Raw genomic sequence first — 19331 nt, forward strand, 5'->3', positions numbered from 1 at the left:
AGCAAGTTAATTCACATCTCTAGGCCCCAAAGCGCTGGTGTTTAAAAGGCAGAGACGATAAGACCCCTTTCCCAGGACTGCTGCAAGGATTAAAGAGTTGAAGGCGCAAAACACAACAAACGATGTTTCCTTCCTTTCTGAGCTCCATCTGGCTCAAAAGCTTAAGTGCATCCCTAACTTCAGAAGGCTCCCAACGCCTTCTGCGGAAAGGGGGTGTTGCACGCCTTCCCTGAATATGGATGTACCAGGCCGCGCTGGGAATTGCACAGGACCAAGACAAGGTCCTTACCGACCGTTCTCCCAGCGGGGGAAAGGTCACCTGTTTCATCATCCATGACCTACTGTTCTTTTTAAAAATTACAAAGATTTTATTGATTTGAGAGAGAGGCGGAGGAGAGGGAGAAGCAGGCTCCTTGCTGAGCTGGGAGCCCAACGCGTGGCCCTATCCCAGGACCCCGGGATCATGACCTGAGCCGAAGGCAGCCACTTAACCAACTGAGCCCCCCAGGCGCCCCTGTTCTTTGTATTTTAAATCTTCAAGCTAAGTGCTAACATTTTCTAGATTAATGGCCACGATTCAGCCGGTAAGGTATGGGCAGGAGCATCAACTCCGACCTCTCTCTCCAAGGCATTAGGAGCACCTACAAAGCTCACATCCCTTCTCCTCCAGAGGACACGGTAACGAGGTCCTGACGGCACGGCAGGGTGGGTCCGGGGGACGTGGGCTGAGAACACACAGTTACCATAGAAGGAAATCTCTCCCAGGCTCACTCTGTCTGCTGTTGTAAAAGCGCACATTACAGAACGGCAGCTTCGCCGCTGGCTTTAACGTAGCTGCCTGAGTGGGCCAGGTCCGCAAGAGGAGTTGCCAAATAGCGGATTTCAGGGACTCACATGTGCGTCCTGTGAGAGAACATGATGAAGACAGCTGTCTCCAAAGTTCTCCTCTACTCCTTCACTTAGGAATTTGTTTCCTGGATGGTACCGTGAGCAGCCGAGCTCCGTCCTCTCCGGGTGCCCGCGGAGGAGCTGGGGAAACCCGCCCCTGCCTGTCCCCCACCCAGTGGAGCCAAGCACCCAGGGGCAGGCCCAGGGACCTGCACTTTCTAGGGTTAGCTGGGCAGGTGCTGGAAATGATCAGCTTTAGGGCACTAAGAAAGGCAGGGGGTTAGGGAATATCTGCTATTGTTTCAAGTTTAGAACGAACAAAAGAAACAGGACACGAGATTTCCAAACAACACCAAGAAAAAAGACTATACGGGTATATAAATCACTAAAATGAGGGATCTGTTTCTCTTGAAAAATGATCCTTGGGGAACAGTGACCTCATGAGGACTCCAAAAGGATCCATGATCTTGCGGCTCTGTGCCACAGAAATGCTAAGGGGGAAAAGGGAATTCGGCATCGAGCGAGGGCCTGTTTGTCAAAGGTGACACAATCCAGCAGGAGAGTAAAAGCAAAGAAACCAGACGAGGTAAGGACAGCCCCGTTTACAAAGCACATCCAGCTCACGCGTCCCACGTTCCCTCCCTGGGAGGGTCTTACTGCATTGGGGGGGAGGGGGGGAGGGGACTCAATTTCTTTGTTCTTCGGGTTTTTAAAGATTTTGCATGTTTGCATGCCAGAGCGAGCACGAGTGGGGGCAGAGGGAGAAGCAGAGTCCCCGCAGAGCAGGGAACCCAACGTGGGGCTTGATCCCAGGCCCCGGAGATCATGACCTGAGCAAAGGCAGACGCTTAACCGATTTAATGATGGAACAGTTTATCAACGGTTCCGATTTTACGGAACAGGAAGGTGAAGCTGTGCTGGCGTGGGGAGCAGCAGATCCGAGACCGCGCCTCCCAGCTGCGCGGGGCCCTCTCCTCCCTCCCGGGGCACAGTGCCAGCCCGGCGGGCGTGGGGGGGTCAGAGGCCTGCCTGCGCGCGGCGTGGCCTCCCCCCCTTCCCTGGTCCGGATGTCCACTCGTGGGGACAACTTTATGTGATCAGCTGTCTGAGTCACCCAGGCCCTTTTGCAACAATGTCATAAAAACCAGAATGCTGCTTCATTCTTTCTAAAGCCAGCTGCACAAGCCACAAGCCCCGCTAAGCCCGGCCCGCACCTCTGAATTAAAATGACTTACCCGATTTGATTCCTTTGATGGGGTAAGTGGCGTGGGCAAGGAAGTTGGGATCACTGAACATATCTTCCTCGTAGACGACGAAACGCAGAAACGCCAGGTTGGGGTCATAAATTTCAAAGGTCACTTTCTCCTGTGTTGGAGCCCAAATAGGGCTGAGGCCATTGTCATCTGGAAGGAGACAGAGGCTCAGCACAGGCTCCACTGGTCCTGCTCCCTCCTGGTTAACCCACCTCTTTTGTCCCTCGGCTTTTTGAATCTCCTTAGCAGCCCTATAAATAGGCATTGAGGCCAAAATCTAAGAACACTTATTTTTCCAGGAGCAAGCCTGGTAAAGCGGCTGTCACAGTTCTGGTCCTTAGTAAGCAGAGACGAGGGACCACACCCCTTGCTGCAGTTTCCATCTGGGCTCCCGGGTTGGGCAGGGGTGGGAGGGCAGGAAACGGGGAGGTTTAGAAGAGATCAGAGTAGGGAGCTGCACCGCTCCTCTGGACAAGGATGTGGGGCCGGCTCTCTGAAAGGTGGAACGGATGTGGGTTCTGGAGTCACTGGGGTGAACCAGCCTCTTGGAGCAAGGGCAGCTGTGGGCCTGCCCCCCCCACCCCCCCCCGGGAAATGCCAGTTTAGCTGGCACACGTGCGATTTGTTGCTCGGGCTGCCTCTTACCGGAGACAGTGATCCCAGGCCTTAAAACATTGACCGTTTCTTCCTGGCTTCAGGGTCTCCCTTCCCTTGGAGGATAGAATCGCCCAGGTTGGACGGCAGCCTGTGGGCCAGCCACACTGTCTGTGTCTCTATATCTTAGCCTCGGGTGCAGTAGATAAAGCGGGCGGGGCCCAAAGAGGCCCACCCTCCGTCGCCCCAGCTTCCTAGCACAGGGGTTTGGCCCAGGACTCCCACCGCAAGTGGCTGGGTGTCTGTCCAACTAATCGTGGGATCCTGTGTTCCCCCCCCACCAGCCCCAAGCTGGACAGTAGCAGGTATGAGGGATGAAGGAAAAGCCACGGACAATAAAAGTACATCAAATCCGCCCCAGGATGCAACTTACTCACAACTGTTGTCTTAAACTTGTTGTTGTCATACTCAGCTCCACAAATTTCCACCTCCACAAAGGGACACGCAATACTTCGTCCGAGTTTGGGGAGATGGCGAGCCCCGAGAACCTACGATACCGAAGGTAAGTACTGGAAGTCGTCCCGAGCTCGGAGCTTAGTCTCGGTGCCAGAGTCAGACCAGAGGAGGTCCCAGGCAGCCTGACATCGCTCAGCAGGGGCCACCCCACTGCTTCCCTCTCGTGGATGGGGAGATAGGGCTGGAGAAGCCAGGATGGGAACCCTCATGCCATCGCAGAGACCTCCCTGAGCAGAGACATGCCCATGCCTTTGCCCCCCCCCCCCCGCCCCAAGAACCTCCAGAGACCGCCCAGGAAAGGACAGAGGAGAAAGTGGTATTGTTTTAAAAAAGACTTTTCATGACACATGCTGAATTTTTTTTTTCTTCCTTAATCATATGAGAAAGGCAATTCTGATCTCTTTCTTGCATACTTTCCCAAAGAGGAAAAAAACAAAACTCTCACAAAGAGACAACACCTTCTCGGAAAGTTGGATGCATTTTCATCCATTTCTACCCACTAAACCTGGCCGCTGTGGGGAGACACTCTCTCCTTTGTGAAGACCAAACGGCCATTTCTCATGTTTATTTCCCTCCTTCTCTAGCCGGAGGCTGATGTCACTGAGACCCTGCTGAACCCAGCAAGAGCTGAAATCCTACCTCTCCCCTGGCAGGTGACATGGGGAGGTGACCATGTCTCCCTGTGACCTGGGGTGCCCTGAAATTCAGATCTGAAACAGTGACTGGATGTTGATGGTTTCAGCAGGCTGACAGGTGTTATGAGCTGGAGGCCTGAGTTACCTTGACCGACAGAGTCATCAAGATCTTCCTCTGGGACTCGGGAGGCATGGGGTCGTACTGCTCGGCCCTCATGCTCTCAGGCTGGAGGACGTAGCCGGTGCGACCATTGAGTGAGAACAAGGCGTGGTTCATCTGCATGTACTTATCTGGGAAGGAAAGGAAACCGTGGCAGGTAAGAAAAGGGAGCCTCTTAGGCAGGCCATGCTGGGGCAGGGGGGTGGGAGGGGTGGGAGTAGATTTACACCTGTTTACAAAAATAAGTTTCAGGCAGTCGTTAAATTATGAGTTTCAAAAAAAAAAAAAATCCCAACTGGTGAACACCATTCTAAATGTGACACTAAAACCTACTCAATGCTCAAAATTTCTTACATTTTTTTTTCCTGAGAGTTAATTTTAAAATTTCAGTTAAGATAGGCTGCACATGAGAAAGTCAATTATCATATGGTTTCACTTACTTGTGGAGCATAAAGAATAACACAGAGGATATTAAGAGAAGGAAAGGAAAAGTGAATTGGGGGAAATTGGAGGGGAAGACAAAGCATGACAGACTGTGGACTCTGAGAAACAAACTGAGGGTTTTGGAGGGAAGGGGGTGGGAGTGGTGAGCCTGGTGTGTAAGGAGGGCACGTATTGCATGGAGCACTGGGTGTGGTGCATAAACAATGAATCTTGGAACACTGAAAAAAAGAAAAGATAGGCTGCATGCACACACACACACACACACACACACACACAATCATTTTAGCTCAAGTGACAGGGAAGGAGCCACACACAAAAGCGATCTGATAATGTTGCTATAAATGACTTCACCTCATTAATGAGATGAGGTAAAAAGCACCAAGAGTTTGCAGGAAAGAAAATGCTTTCTAAGTACACAGAAAACCGGCTCACTTTACTCCTAGTAAGGGGTACCATTGTGACATCGATTTGTACCCGTCGCATGCACAAAGATCAAAAAGGTTGACTATGTTGGTGAAGTCACACGGGAAAGGTGTATTCGAACACTTGCCCGCTTCACACTCCCTCCCGCGGTCTCTCCAGAGGGCGGTCTGGTGAGGCCACAGAGCTCAGGCACAATGGGGTGCAGGTGTTCAGCGAGTCTCCTCAGGAAAGTTGGCCCAAGTGCCAGTTCGGTAGGACCTAGCTGGCACTGAGCTCTCGGCCCCGCTGCTGGACTCCCCATCTGTGAAGCCGTGCTCACGTAAGCTTACAGAGGGCAGGGCCGTCCTTAAGAGCAAATGAGGGAAGTGCCTCGGTGGAGGGAGACCTGTTAAACCAACAGGGTAGGGTTCCACTCAGTGGAATCCTGCACAGGCATTAAAACAATATAAAGGAGACTACTGACGAGATTCGTCAACCAAAGAGCCCAGTGCTGTGATTTGTGCTACCACTGGTATGAAAATGTTTTGCATGTTGGCTTTTCTCGGCAGTGAGCATCTCCGAGAGTCTGAGCGTGAAGCCCTCAAAGGAGGAGAGGCCAGGAGAAGAGCTCCCTGAGGATGGCCACTGAACACCTGGATCCAGCTATGCCTGAAGCTTGATGCTAACTCCTGGACTTTCATTCCACGAGCTTAAGTGTTTCCTTTCTCCCTTCAGCCACTCTACTCCGTCACCTGCCATTGACGAGCCTGCCAAATACAAAAGCCCAATGTCCCACCATCACTCCATTCAACGTCTGGGCCGACACTGGCGTGCTGGGTGAACCCTGACAGATTCTGGGACAGGGGACTGGGCCTGGAGCAATGCCACCATCAGGGCTCCTTTACCTGGAGTCTGGAAATTGAGAGCCACCATCTGGGAGCCGCACAGCCAGAGACGAAAGGGGTCGTAGTTGGAGGAGTCTACCCTCTGTCCCTTGGGGTAAACTCGGGTCAGGCCCTTCTGGTTGTACTTCAGGAGGTCGACGGGTTTCTGCCTGACAACACTGTCCGCCTTCGTCTCCACAAAGGAGCGGATTTCTCGGAAGTCAGGGTTTTCTGCGCACAAGAGAGGAAGTCACCGTTTATTCTGTCCGCCGCTCTGTCGTGATGTTTGCTGCACCAGCTGAATGCGCAGGTGGAAACAGAAACCAGGAACCTCGGGGCCAAGACGGCCCGGGGTGATCTGCTCTTACCCTCACCGGTTCTGCTCTGAGCTCCTGCCTGCCGAGGATCCCCACATGCCCACAGCCTTGCGGTCTGGGATTCGTGTCATTTACTTCTTGTTTAAAACCACCACCAGCCTTGTGCCCGAAGACACCAGAGTGGTCCAGTTACAGAAGGGGACACGGTGGCGGATGGCCGCAGGGATCAGGAGGAGGAGGAGAGCTTAGGATCTGGCTTCCTCCTCCCAGATACTGTGCAGAAGACAAGTGCACCAGGACCCATGGGGAGGGAGAGTCTGCTGCCTACAGGCAGGGGTGGGGTCCGAGGGGGTGCCAAGGTACAGGACTGTGCAGCTGCGGCTGCCCGCCCCTGACCACGCTGAGTCCGGCTCTGAGCTCCGCCACAGGGACCAAGGGACCCACCGCCCAGTGACGGGTAACTAGGCTTCAGTGCTGTTTCTCTGGCCCTCCATCCTGGAATCACAGAGGCTTCCGACCAAAGAGGGAGGGAGGAAAAGAACAGGATCTTATTAGGGCCGAGAACGTACTCCTGTGGAGATGGGAAAAGATTCATACTTCATCCTCCTACGGCAAGCTCCGTGGCCCCAGAAGCCCTCCAGGTCCTGATTCCTGGAGCCTGGGACTGTAACTTACGTGGCAGAGGGACTTTGCAGATGGGATTACATTAAGGAATCTGAAAGGGGGAGATTATCTGGGCCCTAAACGTAGGGTCTGTGGATGAGAGAGGTGGAGGGAGACGTGACCACAAGACACAGGCAGCGACCGGAAAAGGCAAGGCACGGACTCTCCCCTTGAGCCCGTGGACGGAGCAGGACCCTGCCAGCCCCTGGGCTTCAGCCCAGTGACCCTGAAGTTGGAGGCCTGGCCTCCAGGGCTGCAAGCAAGCAAAGGGGTGGGGGTGGTTTTCCCCGCCGGGCTTGCTGTCATTGGTTGGAGCAGTAGGGGGATGCTAACACGCCTCCTGGAAGCTCTCCTGTCCCCTCGCCCTGAGGACAAAGACCACTTAGAGCCCTGGAGGAGGAGCTGGAGCCTCTCTCTTTGCCCTCCGACAGCACCTGACTCCAAAGGAAAGCAGGCTTTGCAGGGAAGGTGGGGGCAGAGCCGGGGCGGGGGGCAGGAATTACCGAGATTGTCCTTGGCCTTGCTGGTTGGCTTGCAGTAGACGACCAGGTCCGAGAGCTCGATGGCGATGGACTGGTTCTTCTCCCAGTACTTCATGCTGTTCTCCTGTTGGAGCCGGCCCCCAGCGTCAGCCCTGAGGCTGCCCCCATTTTCCTCCCCAGAACCCCCCACCCTGTCCCCTTTCTGCCTCCTGCAGGCTCGGATCCTTAATACAGTTGGAAGCTTTCCTTTGCCCCACGCCTCCTCTCCTGTCTTCTGAAATTCCTGTGTTGTTTCTGCCCAGAACTGGGGTCGAGCTGGATCCCTGGGCATGGTTCCCAGGAAGGGGGGGAGGGTCCCCGTGATCAGCACCCCACTTTCCTCAACCCTCTGCTCTCGGGCTCCTGCCCCGTCCATTCCCCTAAAATCACACGGTTAGAGCTATCCAAGTCCAAGACCTCCCGTCCTTGTGGGCACTGCACCTCCTGGTCTGAACCCCCTTGTCCCTGCACAGTGCCTCTGTCCTCACCCATCCTGGCTCACGACAAAGGCTCTCCAGGCCCTCGGCCCCGTGCCATTTCCCCTTGGAGGACACACTATCCGTTCGATCCCCATCTGTGTACAGATGAGTGCCTGCTTCACCCCAAACCACACCTTTCTCAGATCTCCCCAAATTCTGCTTCTGCCCCACTGGCAAAGGGGGAAGCTGGAGCCGTAATGATGTGCTGATGCTACCCTTCACCGGTCATAGGGCTTCTTAGCCTCAGGCCTCACACGCTACATGCTAAGTGCATGATGGATACGACGGAGGGTGGCCCCCACCTCCCCTGAGCGGTAGAATTTGTGTCCATTTTGCAAAGGAATTGCAGCACACAAAGCTGAGCAGCGTATCCACGCTCCACAGCAGGCCAGTGACGAGACGAGAGGCTTTTGCACCGGGCCTCACCCTTGTTAGGACCTTGCTTTGTCCCTTACACATCATCTCCCAGAGAAGATTTTTCTAAAATCCCGCCAAGTTCATGTCCTGGGTGAACCCCCCTCACCACCCCAATCATCCTTCCTCTGCCAGTCCAGAAGCTCACTCCTGCTTCTGGGCTCTACCCCAGTCACGCCTCTTCCAGGAAGCCTTCCTGGTTAACTCCAGCCAGGACGAGGAAAGGAATTGTGCTCGGCCCCACTCATGCCTAGCGCCGTCCTCACAGAGCCCTGTGCGGGGAGCAAGTGTTCCGGGGACAGCTGATTTGGTGAGCGAGACTTCCCACCACCTGGTTAGGACGGCAGGAACTGGAATCAGACAGGGGCTCAAACGCTGGCCCTCTGGGCACATTGTATCATCTGTGCCTCAGTTTCCACAACTAGGAAAGGAGGCTAACTGGTAGACTCCCCTTCTAGGGCCTCCAAGCTGTAGGCAGGAAGCCCTGTGCACCCCACCAGGTATGTGGAAGGCCACGGAGGGCGGCCCCTCGGGCGGCCCCACACGTGCCCCCGCTAAGGACAGCAGAACTGCATGAGACGAGGGTGGTGGGACGCGTCCCAGCAAGGCTGAGTTGTGGAAATTTGGTCTCACTAAGCACAGAGCTATGACAAGCCATAGAGTGTCCCTTTCTTTCCCCCTCAACCTCAGCAGAAAACAATGAAAGACCTCTCGCTTCTTCCAAACTGTGTAACAATCGCTCTCCAGACCCGTTAGGTTAGACCCAATAGGCGGTCTCAGAATTTGAAGTCACAACCCGCTGCCCTGGCCAGGCTTTTGGAAACTAAGCAGACAGATCTTGGTGAGTGGACTTTTGCCTTCCACGGTCAAGTCACAGAGCCCTGAGCAGGGGGTCGATGGTAAGGCCCTGGCCAGGAGCTGGCAGTGAGCTCAGCGTTCACCCTGTGACTTTTTTCCCCAGGACTTGTGCCGGGGGTGCGGTGGTTTCTGCGGACTGCTGTTTTCTTAACCTTCACGTGTAATAAGCATCAGCAGAAGTAAAAACCAGTTAAGGAGGAACGTAGATCAAAAGCAGAGAACGGAATGTGAAGGACCAGGCTGCATTTCAGAGCCCTTCCTGCAGGGGTGGGGAGCCTTCGGGTCAAGCTCATTGGTCCCCAATAAGAGCAGCAGAGAGCGCCAGGATGCACCACACCCCTTCTCCTGGGGAGCCCCACATACCAGCCTAGGGGGCTCGGGGGACTGAGAACAAGGGCTGTAGGGAACAGCGGCGAAGGGCTCTCTCTCATTAGTGTTTTCGCCGCTCTCAGCCGGGGCGGGGGTCCCAGAAACACAAATACTAGAACACGCTCAGGAGGGTCCTGTCCATGCTGGCTGACGGTGCCCTCCAGATCAGGGTGACAGTCGTTCAACCAGCAAGGAGAACGGACCTAGAAGGCAGGGGGAACCGATCTTTCAAATGCAGCCCAGGACAGTGATGCGCCCGCCCCTCCCTACAGCAGAGGCACAGGAGAATAGAGAGGCTGCCCCCCAGCAGCAGCGCACACAGCCACGCTGGCCACACGCTCAGGGTACAGCCCACATGTCTGGTGCGGGTGGGAGAAGCCTTGGGAAGAATGTAAGGCCTCGGAACAGACTCGGCCACAGGGCAAGAGTGGGCGCTGCCCAGAAGGTGCCATCTGCCCAGCCCCCCAGAAACCGCCTTCTCAAGTAGATGACCACATTCCAGGGTGCAGAAAAGAGGGGCAGGGGCTTCTGTGACCACAGACTGGCCAAGATGTGAGGGCCCCCGCCTCGAGGAAAGGAAAGAACAGGCGGGTGATCCCCCCCCCAGGACCCCAGAGGAGGGAGACTAATCAACGGTAACCAGGGTGCTGAGGCACCCATGAGATCCTAAGGAAGCTTAGAAATCAGTCCTTTGGGTCATGATCTGCCTTAGAAGCAGCAGGGCATGTGGGAAACCCACAAGAAAGCCCAGGTGGCACCGTGCTCCCTCGTCCCAGATACAGTACCAGGGGCCCGTCTCGTCCTGGTAGGACAGACAGACGGTCCCCAGAGCCCTGCTGTGTCAGGCGCAGGGCCTCGCCCCTTTCGTGCATCATCTCACCTCCTCCGCCCTGAATCCCGTGACGCAGGAATTAGCTTCACTTTACAGACCAGACAACGGAGGCCCAGAGACACATGGTTATGTGCCCAGGGTCCAGCCCGGCTGTTCTCACCCAGATCATCGCCCTTCTCAACCCCCCCCCGCCCCCGGCCTCACACCAGCGCTCCAGTGAGGATGAACCTGGAAACACCCCTTCCTATTGGGAGTGGAAGGTCCCCCCAGAACACGCTGGTGGAAGGACACGGGTCGAGTACGAGGTCCTCCTGCAGGTCCCAGATGGGGAGCTCGGGCCATGCTCGCTAGGGAGGAGGAGACGCAGGCTGCTCTGAACGAGGTTGCCAACCAAGAACACGTTCCATGTGAGGAACACAACACTCCTTGATAGACGCACAGGGTCAGAGAGGCTCCAAACACCCAGGATCCCTCCACCCACCCTAGCCCCAGCCTCCCCGGGGACCGCCAGGGTCCCTTTCCGCTCCACGATGACTGGCGCACCTACGGCCCAGCCCACGTCTTCCCGGTCCTCCCGCGGCCCCAGCACCCCCGCCCCCACTGCCCCCCAGAGGGAGCCCGGCCGAGCCAAGTGCCCACCTTGGTGTCCATCTTCCACGTGATCTCCCGGATACTCTGAAACCACTCGAAGAGCTCCTCCACCTTGTCCGTGGCAAACTCCACCGGGGGGTCGCCTGGCTTCTTGGGCTCCAGGATGAACACGAACTGCTTCTGGTTCTTCCCTTGGGGGGCTTTCACTTGGGAAAGAGACCAGCGGAAGTCCTGAGCAGCCGGCACGGACGGGAAGGCCGACCTCACACCACCCAAGCTGCCTCGTGCACGAGCCCAGCCCAAGTGCGGCTGCTACGGTCCCAGCTACGGTCCCAGCCCGCAGTGAGCGGGGCGTCTGCGCCGGGGCAGGCGGGGTCCGGCCTCTCCCCTCCGTCACAGCCCGAGAGCTGCCGCGGGCCGAGCCGTGTTCTCTGAGAAGCAAAGTCTGCTGCCTGACCCCCGCCCCTGTGAGTGGGACCTCACTCGGAAACAGGATCTTTCCGATGCCCTTACGGATCTTGAGAGGAGATCCTTCTGGATTTGGGATTGCCCAGTCCAAGAACTAGTGTCCTTACCAGAGAAAGGAGAGGGAAATTTGAGACACAGACACAGGAAAGATGGCCCCGAGGACAGAGGCAGACAGTGGAGCGTCGGAGCCACAAGCCCAGGAGTGCCAAGGATCGCCAGCGGCCACCAGAAGCTAGGAGGCAGGCATGCGATAGATGCTCTCTGCAGAGAAAGTAGTTTCTAGAAAGACAATGCCATGGGAGGAGGAATTATGTGCTCAGTAATATCGGGGCGACATCTCTGAGCTCTTGCAGGCCAGGAACATTGAAAGCAGAGTGCACATACTGGATCGCACTGAACCCCCATCACTACCTGTCGGGGGTGCTGCTCAATTCATACTTATGTTTATGGGGACGGGCTCATGGAGGCAAAGTCAGACCGCTAGTAGTGGCAAAGCAGAGGTTCAAATCAGATGTGGCTCTGAGCTCCGACTCCATAACCCCGGAGCTGAGGGCCGTGCTCTGCAGACACGATGTGGACGAACTAAGAGCAGTGCAAGTGAAGGCCCGGCCCCAAATCGCCCGGCCCCAAATCCCCCGGCCCTCTTCGCCTCATAACCAGCCATGGGACCTGGTCCCTGAGGGGCTGGCTTTCCTCATCTGCTAACCGGAACACAGGCCCAGTGTCCCTGCGGCACAGGCTGACGGGCAGGCGGCGGCAGCCCCCTCCCCGCCGGGCTGTGGGCGGGAATCCACGCTCCGCCCGCGAGTGCACCTACCCACGTTATAGGTGTTGAGATCCAATATTCCCCGACAGAGAGACCCTAAAGGATTGTCCTCAATAATCTGTGAAGAAACAAGACATAACTCACATTAGTCTGAACGGGAATAATAAAAAGACAACCAGTTTCCCAAAGCACACCGTTTCGCAGAGACCCTGACTGTGCAACTGCCTAAAATGCATTTTCACTACAAGACGCATCTGTGGGGCGCACATGCGACAATGATGCGTCCTGCTGGCAGGGACCCGGCGGCCAGCAGGACCCAGCAGGTTCAGCGGTTCCTCTTCGAGTCTGTGCAGGCGAGCCTTGTGGATTCCAGAAGGGGGTTGCCAACACTCCCACGGATCTGGTTTCAAAACCCAGCCTCGACCCTTCTTCTGACATTATTACGAAAGGGGGCCAGCTAGCCTCCTAAAGGCCAGCTCCAGGACATTCTGTGGCTCCTCACGTCCTAGGGGTGCGATGCCCGTGCTCTGAGATCTGCGTTAAGCCTTCCCAGGCCCTGGCCGGCTTTTCAGCAGCACCTGCCACTGCGTGTTTGGGGCACCAGGGTCCGGCTGCGACAGACAAGATCTTGGTCTCTGGACAGCTGGCAGAACCGTACCTGCCCATTGCTGGTCCTACTCCACCCCACAACCCCTCCACCAGGATAATGCTGTCTGGGGCGGGGCAGGGTGGGTGAGGGGTCTCATCCCTGCCTTAGGCACGACCTGCTGAACACAGCCACGGTGCCCAGAGCCACGCCTTTGCTTTGGCTGTCCCTCCCGCCTGGAATTCCCTTCTGCCAGCCTCGCTATTGATCTCTACCTTGACTTCTAAGACTCCAGTGTCCACTACTCCATGCAGGCTTCCAGGATTGCCCCATCTCCCTTAGGAAATTCCCTGGGCACGGAAAGGCCTCAGAGGCCTCGTTAGAGTCCCTCCTGGGTGCAGGGCGGTCACCTCCCCACAGAGGCTCTCTGCGCCTTCTGGGCAAGAGGAGGTGAGGGAACAGAAACCACGTTTGCAATGTCGCCAGCTCGGCCCACCCTGCTTGCTCACACCAAGCACGTCCGGAGTGTCTGGCAGCCACACTAAATGTGTTCCATTTGCAAGCTGCTTGAGGCAAGGGACAAATTCCCTGTTTGGCCATTTTCACTCCGGAGGGAATTCTCCTGCCTATCCCAAGCCTTCCAGCCCAGCACAACCTGATTAAAACATGACGGGCTTGTCACCGTGACTTTCGCCCACGACTGGGGGGACAATCCCAATTTCCCTGTCACTCTGGCATCCCTGTTCCGCTGCTCCACGGGGACCACATGGCAGCAGCGTGCGTGACACGGCCCTGTGGAGACAGCTCAGCTGTCTCAGCGGATTCCTCGAAGAACAGGACGGACGATCCCCCCCGTGCGGTGACCGGGGCTCACCTGCTTCTCCAGCTCCTCCACGTCGGCTGTTGAAATGTCCTCCACGTAATTGGACGGGAAGTACTGCTGGATTCTGGTTCCATAGTCCCCTTTCCACCTAGATGAAAACAGAGGGCATCCGAGGGCCTTCGTGGGGCCGCGTTAATGATCGCTCACTGCTCCTTAGATCCCAGCCACTGCAGGGGGGAGCGGCAAGCAGCCAAGTGACCAGAGGGGATGATCATTATCTGTGACAACCAAGCATTTCAAAGGGATTCTCTGCTTTTTAAAAAATCAGCAGTGAGGTGGGGGGTGGGGGGCGTGTCCTCCCCATAACATGATTCTCGTGTTTGCTCGAGGGCACCATGAATGTCCGGGCTTGAGGTGGGCCTCGGAGCCCCTGTGAGGCAGACGCTCAAGCCTAGGGCAGGCTCTGCCCCATTTCAGGGAGAGCTGTGAACACGCAGACCAGCGTGGGAGAGAAGAAAGCTGCTGGGGCTAGACAGCCAGGAATCAAATTCCAGCTCTACCACCAACCATAAAAGAGGAGGAATAACCCCAGTGCCTCCCGCAGAGGGCTTTACTGGGACCAGAGGTTTCCGCATATGCCGACTGTTTTTAACAGTGCCCAGTATACAGTAAGTGCTCACATGATGTTAGTTCTCGTTACTCAGCCAGAATACCGCCCCCCTGACCTCCTTCTCTCCTCTGCGACAGCACTGATAATAAGGGCCGTAACTGATCTGTGTATGTGTCTCAACTCCACCAAACTGTGCTCACCTCTAAGGTTCTCCCCCGAAGCAGTACCCAGGCATGCAGGGCCTGCCCCTCTGTGGGTACCCTCTGCAGCCAGGGGGCTCTTTCCAGAATGTGTCTCTGACCACGCCACACCCACAGCTTTCAACGTCTTCAGAACAGAGCCTAGACGCTTTAGCCTGACCCTAGGAACCTTTGGACCTCAACTCCCGCCTCTCTGTGGCTCAAACTTGACCTTCCTGCCAGACAGCCTGTTGTCCCCACCCTTCTGCCCCTGCCTAGCTTACAGGCCTTGGTCCATGCCCCTCGTATCTAGCTATCTAGCTTGTCCCTACTAACCATGTGAGACTCAGCTCAGGCATGCCTCTTCCAGGGAGCCTTCCCTGACTGCTACCTAGCCCAAATGTTCCTCCTTTGAGCTCCTGTCACCTCTGTCCCCACAAATGGGGAGGCAGTCTGTGCCTTTATATGACTTTTACTTTTGTCATCCCCACTATGTGAGACCGTTATTGATCTTAATTGAATCGGTACTCAGAGGTGGTGGAAAGCACTTAGTAAATGTTTGTTGACCTGAATAAGCCCAGTGAGGACTGGCTGTCCTGTGGCCTGATGGAAATAGAGGACTGCCAGACACCCTCATCCCCCCCGTTTCTCCAGACCCCTTTCGGGCAAAGACTGGCTATAACCAGGGTGACCATATGTATCGTTTGCCCAGAACCAGGTTCAGACCTGTTGTCTGGTTGTTGGTGTAATTATTGACAAGAGCATTCCTTTCGCTCTAAAATGCATCCTAGTGATTCAGTCCCATAGCCATATTGGCCCTAGGTTGGGAGGACACACAAAAAGGCGGACAGGGGCGCCTGGGCGGCTCAGTGGGTTAAAGCCTCTGCCTTCGGCTCAAGTCATGATCCCAGGGTCCTGGGATCCAGCCCCGCATCGGGATCTCTGTTCGGCGGGGAGCCTGCTTCCCCCCCCCACCCACCCCTGCCTGCTTCTCTGCCTACTTGTGATCTCTGTCTGTCCAATAAATAAATAAAATCTTAAAAAAAAAAAAAAGGCAGACCATGACCCCCACCCCCGGGGATGGTGCTGTTGCCACCAGAGCAAAGTAAACAAGGGGACCTCAGCAGGCAGTGTCCCCACAGCCCCTCACCAAAGACACTGACACCAGACTCTCAGCTCATCTCAAGGGCCCTGGAAATTTAGAGCACCCCACTTCGGACGTGTGAAAAGGCAGGAGGCAGTTTCACACATGCAAAAGAGTATGACTTAGAGAGGTCTGCCCTTGGCTTGGTAAAAGTCACTCACGCACATGGAACTGGGGCCTTTTACACAGGCAGGCTACAGAAAGGGGCATTGTGGGCCCAGGGGAGACCCAGATTCTGGCCGTGCCCCTCAGGGAGAGACAGGTGGACGATACCATGGATGGCGCGTGGAGGCCGGGAGCCTACGAACAGGGGCGCCGGCCCCCAACCCCAGCTTCAGCACATCGCTGTTTTGCTATTTTTTTTTTTTTTTTTGGACTCTGGGGATCCAGGTAAGATATGGATTAGAAAGAGGGAATTCTCAAAAACAACAAACAAGCCAACAAAAAACTCTGAAAACCACAGAACCTAGTACACGAGCCAAGTCAGGAATACGGGCTTTGGAGTCAGACGGCCTGGCTTCGAATCCCCGCCTGCTGTGTGGGCCTGGCCGTTTCTGTACCTGTCTGTGCCTCAGTCTCCTCATCTGTGCAATGCAGGTAGGCTTTCAGGGTCACTGAGTGGGTTTAAATGAGTTCTTTCAGATGAAGTGTTTAAAACGGTTCTTGACACAAAGAGGCGCTCAATTGTAGCCGCCATTCAGATCTCCAACTCAGGTCCCGCCATGTCACAGCAGAAAGGGTTGCCACACTTGCGAGGCGACTGTTGCTCCACAGTAAGAAATAATCCCGCAAGACCACCTACCTGGGGATGTACAGACGGGCAGCCGAACTTTTTCCCAGGTGGAAAGGGAGAAGAGATAGCTGAATGCGGGCACACAGCCTGGGGGCTCTGGCCTAAGCATGTCACTGCTTCCATCCAGGCTGGGGCCACAGCACAGGACCAAGCGATAGCTTAAGCTTTTGAATTTAAAGTAACACACAGGCTCACCTAATGGGAAGGTCCCACACTGGCGTGTAGCTATATAACTTGGGAAAGCCCCGTTTGCCACCTCCGTAAAGTGGGGGTACCCACAGTCAACCCCGAGGGTCGTATCAAGAATCTCGTTAGACCGTGTGTGAAAGCAATGAGCCCGGCACACGGCACCAGGGAAGGCCTCAGTGAGTGGCAGCTGCTACTATAAATAAAATAATACGTAATGCGATGGGATAGGTCGTTCTTAACGCTTTTCTCAATAGAGCGAGTCTTCAGCCACCTTCGCAGAGAAGGTACAAAGGTCAAAGCCAGCCCAGAACGGCAGAGAAAGGGGGTCCAGAGCTCAGCCGGCGCCTCAGCCTCACCGGCAAGAAGGGACAGGTCAAGTTCCTCCAGCAAGTGGCCCAGCCCCCCTCAGCCTTACCAGCCCCAGGGCTCCTTGGAGACGTTGTGAATGAGGGCCCCACGGCAGAAGCTCAGCTCATCGCTCCGCTTGGCTTTGTAGTCATACAGAGCTTTCACAGTTCGCTGAGGCTTTGGGGAGAAAACAAGAAGGAGAAGGTCAAGCTGGGAGACAGGAGAGAGAGCGGCATCTGCACTGGGTCGGCTCATTAGCAAACAGGAGGCTTCAGCCCAAGGTTACAGTGCCATCTGCTGGCAGTGGGCTGGCACTGCGTGACAGAGGCGCCTCCCAAAGTCACCAGGGAGCCGGGATGGGGACTGGCCCCAGATCAACCAGCTGTTAAGTGGCTGAGCTCAGAAGTCAGTTCATGTGAGTTACTGCCATCCTGTAAGAAGCAACGTGGGTCCTAAAAAGCTCTGCCATAAGAACTTCCAACCAGAGGTGGCTTCACCTGGGCATCTGCCTTCAAGGGCGGATACAACTTTGCCCCGTGAACTGCACGCGTCTCTGCCAGGCTCTAAGGCTGCGAGGTACAGCCAGTGGCAGAGGAAGTTGGCATATAATGGCCTCCATGAGGAGCAAGTCTCCAACCTCTCAGCGGGCAGGAGAGGTCCTCAAGTCAGCTCCTTCACTAACAAGAGAAATGAGCCGTCCATTGGCTGAACAGGCTTGTAGGAGGCACAACGAAATGACAAACAGCACATGCGTCCAGCCAGACCGACCGGGCCAGGTTCTAGCTCCATCCCGTCCTGGCTGTGCGGTACGCACAGAAATCGCACGCCGTGCATATATATGTATGTCCTCTTAGGACGGCTCCAGTCATCCCAGTTCCGAGAACACATCCAAAGGAAATAATGCAGAAGATGCCCAAAGCCTCAGATGTGAAGTTCATGTTAGTGTTAACCAGAACAGCAAAGACTGGAAATGACCGACGTGGCCACGGATGGGGACGTAGCTAAACTGGCACAGCCACCTGAATACTGAAAACATTCTTTTTCTCAAAGTTAAAATTGCAGCCCTTGTGTTTCCCCTGAATTACTTGGCTCACCAGTTTTAGTAAGAACGGTCATGAAGAAAATCAGCCAAGGAGGAACCCACACAGGACCAAGAGGCAGGGGAACAGAATACAAATGGCAGGGGGGCCGGGGGGGCTGTACAACACGTCTCCGTGCAGGCAAAGGCCCAGGAGCGCAGACGGCGACGGAGTTCGCACAGGGAGACCAGAGCTAATCACCGGTCTTGTTTCCAGAGCAGTGGCTTTCTCATTGTTAACCCATCTTCAATCGCAGCAATTGTAATGATTTTATTTTGAGGCACTCCCCCTAGTCTGGCAGCCTGCGCGTCCATCCAGCTACCATCGTGTTTTACTGGTCTCACTCAGTACAGGGAGAGTCTCTCTACAACTTGAGTTGGTTGCCAGGATTAAAAAAAAATGGGGGAGAATTCACATAAAATATCCAGATGAACGGCTTGTCTTGCAAAACCAGGAGACCTGGCCCGCTCCCTGGAAAGGCAGCAACTGAGGGTGAACGGGGCGTAGCCGCCCTCGAGACTGGCTGGGGGTTCCTCAGTTTACCACCACGTCCACCGTCCCCTGACATCCAGGTGACAGGCGGCCTTATCCTCACTACCGACAGCTTCTTCACTTCTGATAAAAGCCCCCTACTAATTTCACACACAGTCCCCCTGCCCACATCCTTCCAAGCCTTCACCTCTTGCTGCAAGGGATTTGCATTGGCCAAGGACTAATACATTTAAAAGAAGAGAAGAAATTCATCTCTGGATTTGCACAGAGCCCATCAGCAGGGCCCCTTCCTTAGCAAGAATTATCCATGAACCGTGCGCCGGGCGCACCCCCACCCAACAGAAAATTCGCCATCGTTCTTCCTCGGCAGGAACCCAAGCGAGGAGGAGCTGGGGACAGAGTAAAAACCCACCCCCACCTGGGGGGAGTCACACCGCAGCCAGGGTGGGAGCGGGAGATAAGGTGCACACTGCAAGGAGGTCAGTGAACCAAACGGAATTCATAAACACCACGGGCTCCGTCCGTGAGCAAGAAACATCTGAAAGACTTTTAATTAGAAGCCGTTTGGCCCAAAGGTGGTTCATCAAACCTCAGAGTTTTAGCAAGTCACCATCACTTTTAGGTGGAATTCTATTAATCTCTTCCCTGAAACGAGATGTCATGTCACACTGTCAATCATCATTCCTTCTCAAAAAAATGACATAAAATCAATTTAGCGGGGGGGGGGGAGGGGGCAAGTGTGCCCTCAAGTTCCCTTGCCGTGCTCTGCTGGGGGGCATGGGGTGGGCTCCGTGTCCCTTTAGGGACCAGGTGGTGGTGGGGATGGGAGGGCTGGTACCGTACCATGGAGGGACTGATTTCACTGGGATCCACATACATTCTGCTGACGTCGTAAAGGGAGTTTATGTCTCTTTCCTGAAAAAGAGCAAAGCAGAGTAAATGGATGCCTCTGAGCTCCCGGGGCGGCCCGACACAGAGCCAGGCTTCTCGGCCACCCCCAGGGACGAAGAGTTGAAACCTCCTAGTTTCCTCGT

General features: G+C 55.4%; 1 protein-coding gene across 1 annotated transcript in view; it reads right to left on the minus strand.

Moving 5' to 3' along the window:
- Window positions 1-19331, minus strand: part of PLCG2 (phospholipase C gamma 2) — a gene marked incomplete at its 5' end in the record, with an annotated part of 136533 nt that overhangs the window by 25597 nt on the left and 91605 nt on the right. Inside the window, 10 exons of the mRNA XM_080829391.1 lie at window positions 2124-2291; window positions 3169-3283; window positions 4032-4177; window positions 5798-6007; window positions 7260-7362; window positions 10869-11026; window positions 12106-12172; window positions 13515-13611; window positions 16794-16903; window positions 19141-19212. Of these exons, the coding sequence (XP_080685517.1) occupies window positions 2124-2291; window positions 3169-3283; window positions 4032-4177; window positions 5798-6007; window positions 7260-7362; window positions 10869-11026; window positions 12106-12172; window positions 13515-13611; window positions 16794-16903; window positions 19141-19212 (1246 nt within the window). The remainder of the gene's footprint in view (window positions 1-2123; window positions 2292-3168; window positions 3284-4031; window positions 4178-5797; window positions 6008-7259; window positions 7363-10868; window positions 11027-12105; window positions 12173-13514; window positions 13612-16793; window positions 16904-19140; window positions 19213-19331) is intronic.

This window comes from Martes martes, assembly GCF_963455335.1.
Source record: "Martes martes genome assembly, chromosome: 17".
Taxonomy (NCBI): Eukaryota; Metazoa; Chordata; class Mammalia; order Carnivora; family Mustelidae; genus Martes; species Martes martes.